The sequence below is a fragment of the Salvelinus namaycush genome, chromosome 19 (genome assembly GCF_016432855.1).
Source record: "Salvelinus namaycush isolate Seneca chromosome 19, SaNama_1.0, whole genome shotgun sequence".
NCBI lineage: Eukaryota > Metazoa > Chordata > Actinopteri > Salmoniformes > Salmonidae > Salvelinus > Salvelinus namaycush.
This window is the reverse complement of record NC_052325.1, coordinates 22,478,819-22,499,346: the sequence shown is the minus strand read 5'-3', so window position 1 is coordinate 22,499,346 and position 20,528 is coordinate 22,478,819. Positions and strand designations below refer to the sequence as shown.

The 20,528-nt window shown below is 47.1% G+C and overlaps 1 protein-coding gene across 1 annotated transcript in view; it reads right to left on the bottom strand.

Annotated features, from left to right (window-relative positions):
* Nucleotides 1-20,528, bottom strand: part of LOC120063936 (DNA-binding protein SATB2-like) — a 65,071-nt gene that overhangs the window by 29,819 nt on the left and 14,724 nt on the right. The window contains exons 3-4 of the mRNA XM_039014245.1: nucleotides 3,521-3,647; nucleotides 850-973 (exon numbers count right to left, since the gene is read on the bottom strand). Coding sequence (XP_038870173.1) covers nucleotides 850-973; nucleotides 3,521-3,647 — 251 coding nt within the window. The remainder of the gene's footprint in view (nucleotides 1-849; nucleotides 974-3,520; nucleotides 3,648-20,528) is intronic.

Below are 20,528 nucleotides of genomic sequence, written 5' to 3'. Positions count from 1 at the left end.
TGTCCACTACTACTATTATTATTGCTGTTGGTCCCACCATTTATTTATATATACATATATATATATTTTATATATATAAATATATATATATTTTTTTTTTCGATATGTATACTTTGACAATGTAAGTAATAATGAACTTGCCATGTCAATAAAGTCATTTGAATTGAATTGAATTGAGAGAGAGAGGGATGGAGAGGGAGAGAGAGGGAGAGAGAGAGGGAAAGGGATAGAGAGGGAGAGGGATAGAGAGGGAGAGAGAGGGACAGGGAGAGAGAGGGAGGGGGAGAGAGGGAGAGGGATAGAGAGGGAGAGAGAGGGGGAGAAAGAGAGAGGGAGAGGGATAGAGAGGGAGAGAGAGGGAGAGAGAGAGAGTGAGAGAGAGGGAGAGGGGATTGACTGGAGACAAATTTGCATGGTCTCTCACACACACACGATCATTGAAGAAGACATATATCACCAGAGGAAGCCCCCCATGGAATTAAAGCCACATATGGCAGAGATCAACACCCTCTCATCCAGACAGCACCACACACTGATGAGGAATAGGCTTAGCCAGACATAAGGGCCCTGTTACCCTGCATAGCCTTAAACCCAGGGCTATCTTCCACCCCAGGAATGAGACTGTCCCAGTGGCCTCGGGCTAACTTTCCCTTGTTTCACACATGCTTTATTTAACCCAGGGCTAATGCTTTGTTTTGGGCAGTATGTAGTAGTCCGTGCAAAAAGGTTGATGCTGAACCTGCTTAGGAACAGAGGCTGTTAAGCCCTCCACCCACCAATTGTGAGAGAATTTAGCAGATCAGTATAGTAATGGACTGTTGTGGAGGTTTGATAGGGCTGAAGTATTACCTGTGACAGAGGGCACTCCTTAGCCAGTGTGCTTTGGTTCATCTCCTTGAGAAGCTCCTTAAGAGCGTTCCTCACCGTGGCGTGGTTCCACTGCTCTGACGGAAGATCCTCCAGCTTGGCAAAGCTACAGAACGTTAAACGAAGTCAGTCACATACTTCCTGTCCTGTGGCTGGTTGCACCTAGCCTGGGTAAACTAGACTGAACACTCCATTCAGTCTGGTTTAACCAGGCTAGGTTGCACCAGCTTTGTGTAAGTTCCTCACTACATCATACTGAATTCTTTAGGTCATAATTCTTGTCAATAACTAGGGAATTGGAAATGCACATTCATACACTATATATACAAAAGTATGTGGACACCCATTCAAATTAGTGGATTACGCTATTTCAGCCACACCGTTGTTGACTGTTGTATAAAATCGAGCACACAGCCTTCCAATCTCCATAGACAAACATTGGCAGTAGAATGGCCTTACTGAAGAGCTCAGTGAATTTCAACATGGCACCGTCATAGGATGCCACCTTTCCAACAAGTCAGTTTGTCAAATTTCTGCACTGCTAGAACTGCCCCACTAGAACTGCCCCCGTCAACTGTAAGTGCTGTTATTGTGAAGTGTAAACGTCTAGGAACAACAACGGCTCAGCCGCGAAGTGGTAGGCAACACAAGCTCACAGAACGGGACCGCCAAGTGCTGAAGCGCATAAAACTCATTACCGAGTTCAACACTCACTACCGATTTCCAATCTGCCTCTGGAAGCAACGTCAGCACAAGAACTGTTTGTCGGGAGCTTCATAAAACGGGTTTTAATGGCTGAGCAGCCGCACACAAGTGTAAGATCACCATGTGCAATGCCAACCGTCGGCTGGAGGGGTGTAAAGCTCGGCGCCATTGGAAACGCGTTCTCTGGAGTAATGAATCACGTTTCATCATCTGGCAGTCCGATGGACGAATCTGGGTTTGGCGGATGCCAGGAGAACACTACCTGCCCGAATGCATAGTGCCAACTGTAATGTTTGGTGGAGGAGGAATAATGGTCTGGGGCTGTTTTTCATGGTTTGGGCCCCTTAGTTCCAGTGAAGGGAAATCTTAACGCTACGATGCTACAACGATAATGTTTACATATCTGGCATTACTCATCTTATATGTATATACTGTTTTCTATACTATTCTACAGTATCTTAGTCACTTAATGTTTACATATCTTGCATTACTCATCCCATATGTATATACTGTTTTCTATACTATTCTACAGTATCTTAGTCCACTCCACTCTGAAATCGCTCATCCATATGTATATAGTCTTAATTCATTCCTACTTAGTGTGTACTATTTGTGTGTATTGGGTATATGTTGTGTAATTTGTTATATATTACTTGTTAGATATTACTGCACTGTCGGAGCTAGAAGCACAAGCATTTTGCTACACCCGCAATAACATCTGCTAATCACGTGTATGTGACCAATAACATTTGTTTTGATTTGATTATGTGCTTCCAACTTTGTGGCAACAGTTTGGGGAAGGCCCTTTTCTGTTTCAGCATGACAATGCCCCCGTGCACAAAACGAGGTCCATACAGAAAGGGTTTGTCGAGATCGGTGTGGAAGAACTTGACTGGCCCGCGCAGAGCCCTGACCTCAACTCCATCGAACACCTTTGCGATGAATTGTAACGCAGACTGCGAGCCAGGCCTAATCACCCAACATCAGTGCCTGACCTTACTAATTCTCTTATGGCTGAATGGAAGCAAATCCCCGCAGCAATGTTCCAACATCTAGTGGAAAGCCTTCCCATAAGAGTGGAGGCTGTTATAGCAACAAAGGGGGGTCCAACTCCATATTAATGCCCATGATTTTGGAATGAGATGTTCGACAAGCAGGCATCCACATACATTTGGTCATGTAGTGTATCACATCCAGAGACTGTATTATTCCACAAACCACACATGTATTTGCCTCAACTCCTATCAGTCACTGAGGGCAATACCGGTTGTCAGGTGAAACCATCACCATGGAGACAGATGTAAACAAAGCTGGATGGTATGCAACAACACAATACCGACCACAATCCACTCATCTGTAGTCTATCTATCTCCATTTATCAGGAACATCTTCACTCACTCTTTGGGAAACTGCAAGTTACTGCAATGAAAGCCCTCTGCAAGTTACTGCAATGAAAGCCCTCTGCAAGTTACTGGTATGAAATCCATCTGCAAGTTACTGGTATGAAATCCATCTGCAAGTTACTGGCATGAAATCCATCTGCAAGTTACTGGCATGAAATCCCTTTGAGAGAGAAAGGCAGATAATAAATAAATCTCTGGTGCTGGGATCTGGGCTAGCTGTCTCCTTGGATCACTCACAATTTTAACTATGGTAAACTGTTGAACTATGAGAATATATTGTGAAAGTGTAGAATATGTCAAGATGAGATCAGTCCCCCAAAGGAACTCCATTCTGATTCAGTAACTCCAACTAATTCCAACTTTATTCCAACAGTTGGAATGTGTAGTGTAGCCTATCTCCAAAATCCATCTATTTCTAAACAGTGAAAAAGCCTTTCAATAAATTGTCACTGCGCGCTTATAAGCTGTGTAGCTAAAGCTGTATCTGCAAATCACATTTTCCTCCTCACCCTTACAGTAACACACACGCAAAAACACACACACACCTCTGTAGCTGTATGTGGAGAGTGACCATGTGATAGACGTCCAGCAGCATGTCAGCCACTGTGGCTTCAGGAGCGTCTGTTAGGAAGTGGATGGGCAGAGGGTTCCAATGACCCACCTTGATGATGCCTGAGAGAGAGAGAGAGAGAGAGAGAGAGAGAGAGAGAGAGAGAGAGAGAGAGAGAGAGAGAGAGAGAGAGAGAGAGAGAGAGAGAGAGAGAGAGAGAGAGAGAGAGAGAGAGAGAGAGAGAGAGAGAGAGAGAGAGAGATGATTAGTGAGATACAAATGTATGCTCCCACCCTCCCTTGCTCACACACACAGGCAATATGAGGAGGTAAACTTCACACATACAGGCAATATGAGGAGGTAAACTTCACACACAGGCAATATGAGGAGGTAAACTTCACACACACAGGCAATATGAGGAGGTAAACTTCACACACAGGCAATATGAGGAGGTAAACTTCACACACAGGCAATATGAGGAGGTAAACTTCACACACAGGCAATATGAGGAGGTAAACTTCACACACACAGGCAATATGAGGCGGTAAACTTCACACACACAGGTAATATGGAGAGGTAAACTTCACACACAGGCAATATGAGGAGGTAAACTTCACACACAGGCAATATGAGGAGGTAAACTTCACACACACAGGCAATATGAGGAGGTAAACTTCACACACACAGGCAATATGAGGAGGTAAACTTCACACACAGGCAATATGAGGAGGTAAACTTCACACACAGGCAATATGAGGAGGTAAACTTCACACACAGGCAATATGAGGAGGTAAACTTCACACACACAGGCAATATGAGGAGGTAAACTTCACACACAGGCAATATGAGGAGGTAAACTTCACAGACAGGCAATATGAGGAGGTAAACTTCACACACAGGCAATATGAGGAGGTAAACTTCACACACACAGGCAATATGAGGAGGTAAACTTCACACACAGGCAATATGAGGAGGTAAACTTCACAGACAGGCAATATGAGGAGGTAAACTTCACACACACAGGTAATATGAGGAGGTAAACTTCACACACACAGGCAATATGAGGCGGTAAACTTCACACACACAGGTAATATGGAGAGGTAAACTTCACACACAGGCAATATGAGGAGGTAAACTTCACACACAGGCAATATGAGGAGGTAAACTTCACACACAGGCAATATGAGGAGGTAAACTTCACACACAGGCAATATGAGGAGGTAAACTTCACACACACAGGCAATATGAGGAGGTAAACTTCACACACAGGCAATATGAGGAGGTAAACTTCACAGACAGGCAATATGAGGAGGTAAACTTCACACACAGGCAATATGAGGAGGTAAACTTCACACACACAGGCAATATGAGGAGGTAAACTTCACACACAGGCAATATGAGGAGGTAAACTTCACAGACAGGCAATATGAGGAGGTAAACTTCACACACACAGGTAATATGAGGAGGTAAACTTCACACACACAGGCAATATGAGGCGGTAAACTTCACACACACAGGTAATATGGAGAGGTAAACTTCACACACAGGCAATATGAGGAGGTAAACTTCACACACAGGCAATATGAGGAGGTAAACTTCACACACACAGGCAATATGAGGAGGTAAACTTCACACACACAGGCAATATGAGGAGGTAAACTTCACACACAGGCAATATGAGGAGGTAAACTTCACACACAGGCAATATGAGGAGGTAAACTTCACACACAGGCAATATGAGGAGGTAAACTTCACACACACAGGCAATATGAGGAGGTAAGCTTCACACACAGGCAATATGAGGAGGTAAACTTCACAGACAGGCAATATGAGGAGGTAAACTTCACACACAGGCAATATGAGGAGGTAAACTTCACACACACAGGCAATATGAGGAGGTAAACTTCACACACAGGCAATATGAGGAGGTAAACTTCACAGACAGGCAATATGAGGAGGTAAACTTCACACACACAGGTAATATGAGGAGGTAAACTTCACACACAGGCAATATGAGGAGGTAAACTTCACAAACAGGTAATATGAGGAGGTAAACTTCACAGACACAGGTAATATGAGGAGGTAAACTTCACACACACAGGCAATATGAGGAGGTAAACTTCACACACACAGGCAATATGAGGAGGTAAACTTCACAGACAGGCAATATGAGGAGGTAAACTTCACACACACAGGTAATATGAGGAGGTAAACTTCACACACACAGGCAATATGAGGAGGTAAACTTCACACACAGGTAATATGAGGAGGTAAAATTCACACACACAGGTAATATAGAGAGGTAAACTTCACTTGATCTCTTGATCTCCTCAGCACACAACATCATTATATTGTTCCAAAACATCAACACCACAGTAGTTAACGGTAACCCCGTGTGTGTGTGTCCTAGGAACATTGGAACGAACGACAGATTTGTACCTTGTCAGCTCGGGGATGCGAACTTGCAACCTTTCGGTTACTAGTCCAATGCTCTAACCACTAGGCTACACTGCAGCCCCAGTTAAGGGTTAAGGTTGTGATAGGGTTCAGTCCCGATGGTTAAGTTAAGGGTTAAGGTTGTGATAGGGTTCAGTCCCGATGGTTAAGTTAAGGGTTAAGGTTGTGATAGGGTTCAGTCCCGATGGTTAAGTTAAGGGTTAAGGTTGTGATAGGGTTCAGTCCCGATGGTTAAGTTAAGGGTTAACGTTTGTGATATGGTTCAGTCCCGATGGTTTAATTATGGGTTAAAGTTTGTGATAGGGTTCAGTCCCGATGGTTAAGTTAAGGGTTAAGGTTTGTGATAGGGTTCAGTCCCGATGGTTAAGTTAAGGGTTAAGGTTGTGATAGGGTTCAGTCCCGATGGTTAAGTTAAGGGTTAAGGTTGTGATAAGGTTCAGTCCCGATGGTTAAGTTAAGGGTTAAGGTTTGTGATAGGGTTCAGTCCCGATGGTTAAGTTAAGGGTTAAGGTTGTGATAGGGTTCAGTCCCGATGGTTAAGTTAAGGGTTAAGGTTTGTGATAGGGTTCAGTCCCGATGGTTAAGTTAAGGGTTAAGGTTGTGATAGGGTTCAGTCCCGATGGTTAAGTTAAGGGTTAAGGTTTGTGATAGGGTTCAGTCCCAATGGTTAAGTTAAGGGTTAAGGTTTGTGATAGGGTTCAGTCCCGATGGTTAAGTTAAGGGTTAAGGTTTGTGATAGGGTTCAGTCCCGATGGTTAAGTTAAGGGTTAAGTTTTGTGATAGGGTTCAGTCCCGATGGTTAAGTTAAGGGTTAAGGGTTGTGATAGGGTTCAGTCCCGATGGTTAAGTTAAGGGTTAAGGGTTGTGATAGGGTTCAGTCCCGATGGTTAAGTTAAGGGTTAAGGGTTGTGATAGGGTTCAGTCCCGGTGGTTAAGTTAAGGGTTAAGGGTTGTGATAGGGTTCAGTCCCGATGGTTAAGTTAAGGGTTAAGGTTGTGATAGGGTTCAGTCTCGATGGTTAAGTTAAGGGTTAAGGTTGTGATAGGGTTCAGTCCCGATGGTTAAGTTAAGGGTTAAGGGTTGTGATAGGGTTCAGTCCCGATGGTTAAGTTAAGGGTTAAGGGTTGTGATAGGGTTCAGTCCCGATGGTTAAGTTAAGGGTTAAGGGTTGTGATAGGGTTCAGTCCCGGTGGTTAAGTTAAGGGTTAAGGGTTGTGATAGGGTTCAGTCCCGATGGTTAAGTTAAGGGTTAAGGTTGTGATAGGGTTCAGTCTCGATGGTTAAGTTAAGGGTTAAGGTTGTGATAGGGTTCAGTCCCGATGGTTAAGTTAAGGGTTAAGGTTTGTGATAGGGTTCAGTCCCGATGGTTAAGTTAAGGGTTAAGGTTGTGATAGGGTAAAAAAATGTCAACCTTGGGATTGAACACTCAACCTTTGGATCCGGAGTCATGCGATTACTGATGGTAATAACGCTCACTGTTGCCCCTAGTGGACGGTTTTTAAGGAATTTCCCGATGTCTTCATGACATGTACAGAAATCCAATTTCAAAGTCAATCTGTGCTAACAAAGTGCCAGTTGGCACATGACTCCCTATCTGTCTGTCTGTCTGAGTGTGTGAACGTGTGTGTTTGCTGTCTGTGTTTGTGTTTACGTGCCCATGGATATCTGTCAAGGTGTGTGTGTGTGTGCGTGTGTGTGTGTGTGTGTGTGTGTGTGTGTGCGTGTGTGTGTGTGAAGGTCTTTCTCTCCCAGTCCCAGTGTAACAGTTCATTCAGCAAGGCTGTAAAGCAGACAGAGGAACAACAGATAAAACCTTATCTAATAGAATCTTATCAGCTATGGAAGAGACACCCAACCAGCTAGCCCAATCCCCCCCACCCTACACACACACACACACACACACACACACACACACACACACACACACACACACACACACACACACACACACACACACACACACACACACACACACACACACACACACACACACACACACCTGGGCTGCCACTAGTCTTTTATAGCAGGGGAGAAGAGCAGAAGACGTCAATGCAGCAGACAGACAAGACAGTGTGTAAGGGGGTAACTCGTCAACCCACTCACTAATACCTGCAATAAAACAGGTCAATGATTGTTTGATCAACCCAAATTGAAGGCCGTAAAAGAGGCGCCCGTTGTGTGAGGGATGGGTGGGATGGGTTGGGCTAACAGGGTGATAAGAGGTCACTTTTCTATAGAATTGATTTGTCAGCGTTGGGAGAGATCCCCTAACCCCTGCCGCCACTAATCCAGTGGTGCAGGCTTTTGTCACAGCCTGCACAAAAAAAAAATGACCTGCCGTATAATTGACCACTATATTGCCTGAGAGACGAAGACTGTCTAATGTTGCTCGTGGCTGTCATCATTCACCCGAGAAAAAATATTAAATATGCACATCCAACTGCAGGACAGAAGAACGTATCAAAGAAAACAGAAATGTCCTTAACTCTGTTATGCTCCAATGGTGATTTAATCACACACAAAAAAAGACAATGTTCCCATCCGAGTTGGATCTTGGTCAGATCATTATTCCCCCGACAGTAACAGGCTGACTATACCATTCGCGTCACGTGCGCGAGCGTTGCAAAATAAATTTAGAAATCTATGTTATTCAATGAATCTATGTTAGACTCCATTCCAGACATTATTATGAGCCGTTCTCCCCTCCGCAGCCTCCACTGAGATACATTATGTCTGATGGTTTGTCCTTCACCACTTTAACACCACATTATACACTGTCCTTCTCTGTAGTTTCTGGCTGTTCTTTCATTTTGGATCAAAGGCTGTGTCCATCGACAACCTCAATCTACAAACAGAGATAATGACTGTTGAAGAAGGAGATGGAGAATATCTGTGTAAGATGTTAGGTACAAATAGCAAGAACACACACACACACACACACACACACAGGGCCTTCCTGAGACTCTGGCTGACTGGAGCTGTGAAAAGTAAACAATGCTAATCACATTACTATCCTCTAAATGAGATCCAGACAGGGCCTGGACAGATCCCCTCTCTCTCTCTCTCTCTCCCTTCTCCCATCCCCCTCGTCTCTCTCTCTCCCTCTGTCTTTCTCTTACTGACTGTAGGAGCTCTACATAGATCTAACAGGGATGCTGTCTCACACACACACCGACACAAACACGGAGCCAAGTTTGTACATACGTGTGCACACACAGCAAAATGTAATAGTCAAACAGCTCCAGTGTCATGCAAAACACATTTACTTCCTATTCTTTCAACAATAGGTGTTAGACTGAGTTGTGCCCTGCACCGAAGATGGGTTAAATGACCCAATCTTTCCGTCCCAGCAAGAGGCAAGGAACTCTAGCGTTTCCTCCTCTACTAGCAATGCATCTGTGGACAGATACAGTAGATTCCCCAGATACTGAATTAGAGAGGAAAAGCTATGGAGACAGATGAAGACAATTTGTGTATAACTGCCCTCTCTCCTCCTTAATCCCTTCACCCTCCTCCACCCTCTCTCCTTCTCAGTTCCTTTTCTCTCTCCTCTCTCTGTGCTTTCTGTTTACATAGCTCGGTTAGCTTTCATTTGGAAGAGCTGGTCTGTTTTCCTCATTGTGTGTCTCATTGTGCAGTGGAGGGTAAAGGCTGGCTGGCTAGGGGGCCTATGGACAGAGGAAGGTATTTGCTGGCTGGCTGGAGGGCCTAGGGACAGGGGAGGGGAGGGCTGGCTGGCTAGGGGGCCTGGGGACAGCGGAGGGTGTAGGCTGGCTGGCTAAGGTGCCTGGGGACAGTGGAGGAGATAGGCTGGTTGGCTAGGGGGCCTAGGGACAGTGGAGGGTATAGGCTGACCCTAGGTGGCCTACGTACAGTAGGGGGTATAGGCTCACTGGCTAGGGGACCTAGGGGAAGTAGAGGGTATAGGCTGGTTGGCTAGAGGACCTAGGGGCAGTGGAGGGTATAGGCTGGTTGGCTAGGGGGCCTAGGGGCAGTGGAGGGTATGGGCTGGTTGGCTAGGGGGCCTAGGGGCAGTGGAGGGTATAGGCTGGTTGGCTAGGGGGCCTAGGGGCAGTGGAGGGTATGGGCTAGGGGGCCTAGGGGCAGTGGAGGGTATAGGCTGGTTGGCTAGGGGGCCTAGGGGCAGTGGAGGGTATAGGCTGGTTGGCTAGGGGGCCTAGGGGAAGTAGAGGGTATAGGCTGGTTGGCTAGGGGGCCTAGGGGCAGTGGCGGGTATGGGCTGGTTGACTAGGGGACCTAGGGGCAGTGGAGGGTATGGGCTGGTTGGCTAGGGGGCCTAGGGGCAGTGGAGGGTATAGGCTGGTTGGCTAGGGGGCCTAGGGGCAGTGGGGAGTATAGGTTGGTTGGCTAGGGGACCTGTGGACAGCCGAGGGTATAGGCTAGGGGGCCTGGGGGCAGTGGAGGGTATAGGCTGGTTGGCTAGGGGACCTAGGGGCAGTGGAGGGTATAGGCTGGTTGGCTAGGGGACCTAGGGGCAGTGGAGGGTATAGGCTGGTTGGCTAGGGGGCCTAGGGGCAGTGGAGGGTATGGGCTGGTTGGCTAGGGGGCCTAGGGGCAGTGGGGAGTATAGGTTGGTTGGCTAGGGGACCTGTGGACAGCCGAGGGTATAGGCTAGGGGGCCTGGGGGCAGTGGAGGGTATAGGCTGGTTGGCTAGGGGACCTAGGGGCAGTGGAGGGTATAGGCTGGTTGGCTAGGGGACCTAGGGGCAGTGGAGGGTATAGGCTGGTTGGCTAGGGGGCCTAGGGGCAGTGGAGGGTATGGGCTGGTTGGCTAGGGGGCCTAGGGGCAGTGGGGAGTATAGGTTGGTTGGCTAGGGGACCTGTGGACAGCCGAGGGTATAGGCTAGGGGGCCATGGGGCAGTGGAGGGTATAGGCTGGTTGGCTAGGGGGCCTAGGGGCAGTGGGGAGTATAGGTTGGTTGGCTAGGGGACCTGTGGACAGCGGAGGGTATAGGCTAGGGGGCCTGTGGACAGCGGAGGGTATAGGTTGGTTGGCTAGGGGACCTGTGGACAGCGGAGGGTATAGGCTAGGGGGCCTAGGGACAGTGGAGGGTATAGGCTAGGGGGCCTGGGGGCAGTGGAGGGTATAGGCTAGGGGGCCTAGGGGCAGTGGAGGGTATAGGCTAGGGGGCCTAGGGGAAGTGGAGGGTATAGGTTGGTTGGCTAGGGGACCTAGGGGCAGTGGAGGGTATAGGCTGGTTGGCTAGGGGACCTGTGGACAGTGGGGAGTATAGGTTGGTTGGCTAGGGGACCTGTGGACAGTGGAAGGTATAGGCTGGTTGGCTAGGGGACCTGTGGACAGTGGAAGGTATAGGCTGGTTGGCTAGGGGACCTGTGGACAGTGGAAGGTATAGGCTGGTTGGCTAGGGGATCTGTGGACAGTGGAAGGTATAGGCTGGTTGGCTAGGGGACCTGTGGACAGTGGAGGGTATATGCTAGGGGGCCTAGGGGCAGTGGATGGTATAGGCTAGGGGGCCTAGGGGCAGTGGAGGGTATAGGCTGGCAGGTTAAGGGGCCTAGGGGCAGTGGAGGGTATAGGCTAGGGGGCCTATGGGCAGTGGATGATATAGGCTGGCAGGTTAAGGGGCCTAGGGACAGTGGAGGGTATAGGCTAGGGGGCCTAGGGAGAGTGGAGGGTATAGGCTAGGGGGCCTAGGGAGAGTGGAGGGTATAGGCTAAGGGGCCTAGGGACAGTGGAGGGTATAGGCTAGGGGGCCTAGGGACAGTGGAGGGTATAGGCTAGGGGGCCTAGGGACAGTGGAGGGTATAGGCTAGGGGGCCTAGGGACAGTGGAGGGTATAGGCTAGGGGGCCTAGGGAGAGTGGAGGTTATAGGCTAGGGGGCCTAGGGGGCCTAGGGACAGTGGAGGGTATAGGCTAGGGGGCCTATCAGTGATTAGTATATTTGATTAGCCATCTCACCTCCCAGCCAGATGAGTCTACATCAACTAACACAGTGAATATGGAGGAGCATGAACGTGCACTCGCAGCTACAGACACACATACTCTCATGCACCCATGCACACGCACACGCATAAGTATGCATACACATGCATACCAGTGGTGTATTCATTATTAATGAATCAGTTTTGGTCCCTTGTTATGTGGCTCCTGCTTCATGTCCATATGTAAAAGTAGAAATCATTGTTCCAATTTCCACATAAACATTCTGACTCCCAAAGACGTCCCTTCATGTGGCCAACTGGTGGCTTGTGCCAATGTGTGCCCATCCACACGAACACTTTGGCTTTTCTTCCCATTTTCACACACACACACACACACACACACACACACACACACACACACACACACACACACACACACACACACACACACACACACACACACACACACACACACACGGGTGTACGTGCCTAGTACACACACACAAACAGACAGAAAGCACACACACACACAGACAGAAAACACACACCATCCAGTGGAACAAGGCTTAAGTGATGCTGCAGGCTAGCTGCACACACAAAGCTCCTCATTCCAAACTGGTTCCAGGTTGCGCAGCCCCTCAGGCCCCCCATGCCCTTGGCACACACCATGGGAAACCCCACATGCATGAGTCACACAACCTCTCTACTGTACATCATCATAACCAAACGCAGCACTCCTATTCATCTGTCTGTCTGGATAAGTGGACACAACAGTGAGAGGCAAAAATACATTCTGCCATTACTGTTTTGTTCTGTAAGTGACGTTTTAAGTATGACTGGAAAAGGGATGTGTTTATACCTGACAGGGATGTGTTTATACCTGACAAGATCCTTTGTCCGGATCTTGTCCACATTCTGACTGCCCACCTTCTTCGATAAGTGTAGACGATTAAACAATGCATTGCGATCTGATTGCGATCAGATCTTATAAATGTAAACAAACAAGATCAGGACAAAGGACACATGTTAACGACAGGTATAAATAGGGCTAGAGTGTGTGACAGAGAAGGTAGAAGTTACTCCTAACCACTGATACAAGGTCAGATACTGTATGTATTTATTTATCCGAAGAAGAGTTAAGGTTAAGAGGTAATGGTTAAAGGTAATCTGATCCTAGATCTGTGGTTAGGGGTAACTTCTGCCTCAAATGTGAGTGACAGGCCTTCTATTCACAACACGCCTACGTAGTCCTACTCACTCCTATTCACAGCCTACGCACTCCTATTCACAGCCTATTCATTCCTCTTCACAGCCTACTCACTCCTATTCACAGCCTACTCACAGCCTACTCACTCCTATTCACAGCCTGCTCACTCCTATTCACAGCCTGCTCACTCCTATTCACAGCCTGCTCACTCCTATTCACAGCCTGCTCACTCCTATTCACAGCCTATTCACAGCCTACTCACTCCTATTCACAGCCTACTCACTCCTATTCGCAGCCTACTCACTCCTATTCGCAGCCTACTCACTCCTATTCGCAGCCTACTCACTCCTATTCACAGCCTACTCACTCCTATTCACAGCCTACTCACTCCTATTCACAGCCTACTCACTCCTATTCGCAGCCTACTCACTCCTATTCGCAGCCTACTCACTCCTATTCGCAGCCTACTCACTCCTATTCGCAGCCTACTCACTCCTATTCGCAGCCTACTCACTCCTATTCGCAGCCTACTCACTCCTATTCGCAGCCTACTCACTCCTATTCACAGCCTACTCACTTCTATTCACAGCCTACTCACTCCTATTCACAGCCTACTCACTCCTATTCACAGCCTACTCACTCCTATTCACAGCCTACTCACTTCTATTCGCAGCCTACTCACTTCTATTCGCAGCCTACTCACTCCTATTCGCAGCCTACTCACTCCTATTCGCAGCCTACTCACTCCTATTCGCAGCCTACTCACTCCTATTCGCAGCCTACTCACTCCTATTCGCAGCCTACTCACTCCTATTCGCAGCCTACTCACTCCTATTCACAGCCTACTCACTCCTATTCGCAGCCTACTCACTCCTATTCACAGCCTACTCACTCCTATTCACAGCCTACTCACTTCTATTCACAGCCTACTCACAGCCTATTCACTCCTATTCACAGCCTACTCAGAGGGGTTGGGTTAAATGCGGAAGACTCATTTCAATTGAATGCATTCAGTTGTACAACTGACTAGCTTTCCCCCCTTCCCTGCCTTAATTCACTCCTATTCACAGCCCAGTCAGTTGGACATCCCCTAAAATAAAATAAATGTTTGTCCTGTATATCTCTATGACCCTGTAACGTGGCAGCAGGGCAACAATGCAAACTCTCCTCTCTTCCTCTCCTTTCTGAGGCCTACAATATGGATGGCCGGCCACCATTAAATGCCTTATGCCTTAAAGGGGATACTTCCGGATTTTGGCAATGAGTCAGATGAACTTGTGGATAGCATTTTTATGACTGGAAGTTAATGGGTGTCTATGCCAGAAGATACCCATAGACTTCCAGTCATAAAAATGGTGTCCACTAGTTCATCTGACTGTGGGGAAGTAGATAAAGGTCCTCACTGCCAAAATCCCCAAGTATCACTTTAAAGTACAGGTCTGTCCCTTCCATTGTATAAAAGCCTTCAGACCCTTATAATTGAAATAAACAATATGCACCAGTTGATTACTAACTGGGTCTAATTAAAGAGACTTTAAATACACCACCGGGACACAAGTATGCAGGACACAATTCAAACAGGGAGAAAATAGCCCGGACTCTGTGTAATTTTGGTCGGTGACCGCAGAGGACATTTTTTTATAATTTAAGCCAGAAATTATTCCTTTAACATAAACACTTATTTTTAAAAAACAAAAGAGTTTTCATTTGAGGAGGAGGAGAGAATGGGGGAGGGGTGTTGTGTGTCAGTGTGTGTGTGTGTGTGTGTGTGTGTGTGTGTGTGTGTGTGTGTGTGTGTGTGTGTGTGTGTGTGTGTGTGTGTGTGTGTGATTTGCTTTTCGTGTGTATTTTTATGTCAGTGCGTGCAACTCTGTGAGTGTGTGTATGCCATCTATGCGTGCGCACAACTGTTTGTGTGTGTGTGTGTGTGTGTGTGTGTGTGTGTGTGTGTGTGTGTGTGTCCGTGTCTGTGTGTATGTGTGTGTGTGTGTGTGTGTGTGTGTGTGTATACGTGTGTGTATGCCGTCTATATGTGCGCACAACTGTTTGTGTGTGTGTGTGTGTGTATGTGTGTGTGTATAATAACTCAGACTGACTGAGGGTTAAAGTGTATGACCGGGGTGTTGTGTTACTGCTGCTGCTCCTGTCGCAGTTTGTTTGCTGCTGTTGTGATGTCTGGTTTAGTCTGGCTTTGAACAGCCTGGAGGTTTATAGGAGTGTATTGATGTTGACAGGGGACCACTGTGGCCTGCTGTTTTAGAGGGATTGATGAGAGAGAGGCCTCCGCTGATACTTGGCACACACATCTAGGCTACAACTACTAGCTAGTAATGACATTCATTTGCATACCATGGCAAATGCTTTACTATTCAGGCAGTAAATATTATACTTTTTTAATTTACTTTTACCGCTTTTTCTCCCCAATTTCAGAATATCCAATTGGTAGTTACAGTCTTGTCTCATCATTGCAACTCCCTTATGGACTTGGGAGAGGCGAAGGTCGAGAGCCATGCGTCCTATGAAACACGACCCTGCCAAGCCGCACTGCTTATTGACACACTGCTTGCTTAACCGGGAAGCCAGCCGCACCAATGCGTTGGAGGAAACACCGAATGACTGGCGACTGAAGTCAGCTTGCAGGCGCCCAGCCGCCACAAAGAGTCGCTAGAGCACGATGAGACAAGGACATCCCGGCCGGCCAAACCCTCCCCTAACCCGGACAATGCTGGGCCAAACCCTCCCTAACCCGGACAACGCTGGGCCAAACCCTCCCCTAACCCGGACAACGCTGGGCCAAACCCTCCCCTAACCCGGACGACGCTGGGCCAAACCCTCCCCTAACCCGGACGTCGCTGGGCCAAACCCTCCCCTAACCCGGACAACGCTGAGCCAAACCCTCCCCTAACCCGGACGACGCTGGGCCATTAGTCCGACGCCTCATGGGTCTCCCGGTCACGGACGGCTGTGACACAGCCTGGGATGGAACCCAGGGCTGTAGTGACGCCTCCAGCACTGCGATGCAGGGTCTTAGACCGCTGCACCACTCGAGAGCAGACTTTTAAAGAGATACAACGGGGAAAACACAGAATATGTGAGTAGCATATTAACTAGCTAACTGTAATTTGCAGTAATAGTCTGATTATTGATTGTTGTTGTTAAACCTACGACACCAAAAAGACACCAAAAGACTCATTTGGGACCGTCACTGTCATTTCCTCTTGTTTAAAATAACATTGAAGTACATTTTCATATCAAACGGAGGATATAGTTAAATGCGGTCTGTTTGCATACAGTAGTTATTATCTAAACAATTCAAAGAAAGTCATCAAATGGAAAGTACCGCCCACGTAGACTCCCGTTAACCTCACTACCTTCAGACAATAAATACACTAGAAATATAGGTTGAACAGGGAATAAAGGTCATTGGTTAGTTAATGGCCTTATTCAGAGCTGGGAACTAGGGTCAGGAGTTTCCCTGGCAAGGAAAAACTCTGGAAAATATATTGAGGATCCTCTGTCTTGACATACTGAATGTACTATTTTTAGCCCAGGAGGAGTCGTGTAGGTGTAGGGGACATCTACAGTAAGAGTGTAGGGGCTATCTACAGTAAGAGTGTAGGGGCTATCTACAGTAAGAGCTTAGGGGACATCTACAGTAAGAGTGTAGGGGCTATCTACAGTAAGAGTGTAGGGGCTATCTACAGTAAGAGCGTAGGGGACATCTACAGTAAGAGCGTAGGGGACATCTACAGTAAGAGAGTAGGGGACATCTACAGTAAGAGCGTAGGGGACATCTACAGTAAGAGCGTAGGGGACATCTACAGTAAGAGCGTAGGGGACATCTACAGTAAGAGTGTAGGGGCTATCTACAGTAAGAGCATAGGGGACATCTACAGTAAGAGCGGAGGGGACATCTACAGTAAGAGTGTAGGGGCTATCTACAGTAAGAGTGTAGGGGCTATCTACAGTAAGAGTGTAGGGGCTATCTACAGTAAGAGCGTAGGGGACATCTACAGTAAGAGCGTAGGGGACATCTACAGTAAGAGTGTAGGGGCTATCTACAGTAAGAGCGTAGGGGACATCTACAGTAAGAGCGTAGGGGACATCTACAGTAAGAGCGTAGGGGACATCTACAGTAAGAGCATAGGGGACATCTACAGAAAGAGCGTAGGGAACAACTACAGTAAGAGCGGAGGGGACACCTACAGTAAGAGCGTAGGGGACATCTACAGTAAGAGCATAGGGGACATCTACAGAAAGAGCGTAGGGAACAACTACAGTAAGAGCGTAGGGGACATCTACAGTAAGAGCGTAGGGGACATCTACAGTAAGAGCGGAGGGGACATCTACAGTAAGAGCAAAGGGGACATCTACAGTAAGAGCGTAGGGGACATCTACAGTAAGAGCAAAGGGGACATCTACAGTAAGAGCATAGAGCGTAGGGGACATCTATGATGATACACCATTGCATCTACAGTAAGAGCATAGGGGATATCTACAGTAAGGGGAGACATCTACAGCGGGGACATCTACAGCATGTCCCCTACAGCATAGGAAACATACCGCAAATTGTATTGGGTCCAGGGTGATGCAATCTGTATTGCACTCCACCCTGTCCTCTCCCACCTGGACAATAGGAACACCTATGTCAGAATGTTGTTCAATGACTACAGCTTAGAGTTCAACACCATATTGCCCGCCAAGCTTATCCCTAAGAGGACCCAGGGACTGAACACCTTCCTCTGCAACTGGATCCTGGACTTCCTGACAGGCCAACCCCAGGTGGTGTGGGAAGGCAACAACACATCCGCCACACTGACCCTCAGGGGTGTGTGCTTAGTCCCCTCCTGTACTCCCTGTTTACCCACGACAGTGTGGCCGCGCACGACTCCAACACCATCATTAAGTTTTGCTGACGACACGATGGTGGTAGGCCTGATCACTGACAACGATGAGGCAGCCTATAGGGACAAGGACAGTGACCTGGCAGTGTGGTGCCAGGACAACAACCTCTCCCTCAACGTCAGCAAGACAAAGGAGCTGACCGTGGACTACAGGAAGGGAGGACCGAGCAAGCCCCCATCCACATTGACGGGGCCATATTGGATAAAAAGGTGGGGAAAAGTGTACAATAGTGGTTGAACAATAGTCCTTTAAATCTACCCTAATTCTCACTAATCATGGAAGTGTATGACAACGGTCCAGTCATGGGGAACCGTGCGCCAGGCTCCAGGTTTAACCTGCTACGTGTGGTCTGAGTTCTATGATGATTCAAATAGGCTACATGCCCTAAGTTAGCCCAATATGATACACCAATGCTAGCGACCCTTGGGAACAACTACACAGACGTGACAGAGGAAAGAAAGGTACACAGAATGGAAAGATGCTAAATGTAGGCTACAAATTGAAGAAAACGTACACTAAAGTGACAGTTATAAATGTAGGTGGGTATTACTGACAGTGGCTCCCGATAGTGGCTAATATTTAACATGAGACAAATTGTGAAATAAAACTAAGAAAAGCCTGGGGCGTAGGCCATAATTAAAACAACAAATTATGGAGGGCACACAATTAAAATTCAGAATAACGGCACAGCTATTTATAGCCTCACTGTGGAAAAGGGCCGTAATACATGTCATGTTGATGTGATTTTCAGTTTGCTTCCATATGGCTGGTTTCACATTCATCTCCAGGGATCATAAGAAAAAAATCATCTTAAACAATGTCTATGTGTATTTACTATCCCCCTTCTCAAACCGATTACTCATATACCTAGCTCTTATCAATAGCTCTTGTTCATTTATAAATTAGAGTGCAAAAAATGAAGTAGATGCTTTTTCCACTTGGAACCGGCAGGTTCACTAGACATTATTCCTGGTTTCCTCGAGTGTAAAGGTGGTGGAATTACAAGGGAATGAAGTCGAGGTCAGAATACAGTTTATCTGTAGACACACCTCCGCCACACCTTCTTTGCTTCGATCTCCACGCCGAATGAATAGCGTCTGAATATCATGCTATTCTCTTGCTTAAGTTCAAGGTCAGAATACGCATAGAGAGAAAAGTGCATGAAAAGGGAATTACATTCCATTTACACGCACTTAACTCTGGTCGGAATCGGGGCCTAAGGAATTGACATTGTCCACACACACACCAATACAGTCATGAAGAAGGAACGACAACGCCTCTTCCCCCTCAGGAGGATGAAAAGATTTGGCACGGGCCCTCAGAAACTCAAAAATGTTTACAGCTGCACCACTGAGTATCTTGACTGGCTGCATCACCATTTGGTATGGCAACGGCAGGGACCGCAAGGCGCTACAGAGAGTAGTGCGTACGCCCAGTACATTACTGGGGCCGAGCTCCTTGCCATCCAGGACCTCTATACCAGGTGGTGTCAGAGGAAGGCCCTAAAAATTGCCAAAGATTCTAGCCCCCCAAGTCATAGACTGTTCTCTCTGCTGCTGCACGGCAAGTGTTACAGATGCACCAAGTCTGGAACCAACAGGGCCCTGAACAGCGTCTACCCCCAAGCCTTAAGACTGATAAATAGCTACCTGGACTATCTGCATTGAACTCTTTTGACTCACCACATACACTGCTGCTGCTGTTTATTATGGATCCGGTTGCCTAGTCACTCTTCCCCCACCTATATGCACATACAGTAGCTACCTCAATTACCTCGTACCATGCACATCGAATCGTACTGGTACCCTGTGTATATAGCCAAGTTATCGTTTCTCATTTTGTATTTAATCCTCATGTTTTAATCGTTTCTATATTTTTCTCTCTGCATTGTTGGGAAGGGCCCGTAAGTAAGCATTTCACTGTTAGTCTACACATGTTGTTTTACGAAGCATCTGACAAATACAATTTGATTTGATCTACACTGAGAGCGTAGGGGACAGAGTATAGTACGGTCTGTGTATGTCAGAGGAAAGCAGAGGAGAGAGAAGAGGAGTCGATTCAGACAGCGATTCATGTAGGGGACGTGTAAGAGCATATGGTTACAGTGGGTACAGTGTACAGTACAGTGTGCTTCAGGTGGTTTGGCAGAGAGGAAAGAGACAGAGTAGTTCGTTCAGAGGGTAATAATAGTTGTTGACCTTGAGGCAGTAAACAGGGATTACCTGTGATGTACACATTTGTCTTACACACATGCACACACACAGTCTGTCTGTTAAGATGTGTTGGTGTACTGTATGAAGTGAGCTCTCTCACGTACGTCTCACAACATGACGGGAGATTTGTCAGGTCAAACTATAACTGACATTATACGATATCTGATATCAGAGCATCTCCACTTTACACATAGACAGTGATCAATTTAGTGACGTATCTTGATGCATCGCAACAGTACTGCAAAAAATACTGCATTCATTTATTTTTTATCTGACACACAGGGGCAACAGTGCAGTTATTGTCTAATTCCGTTAA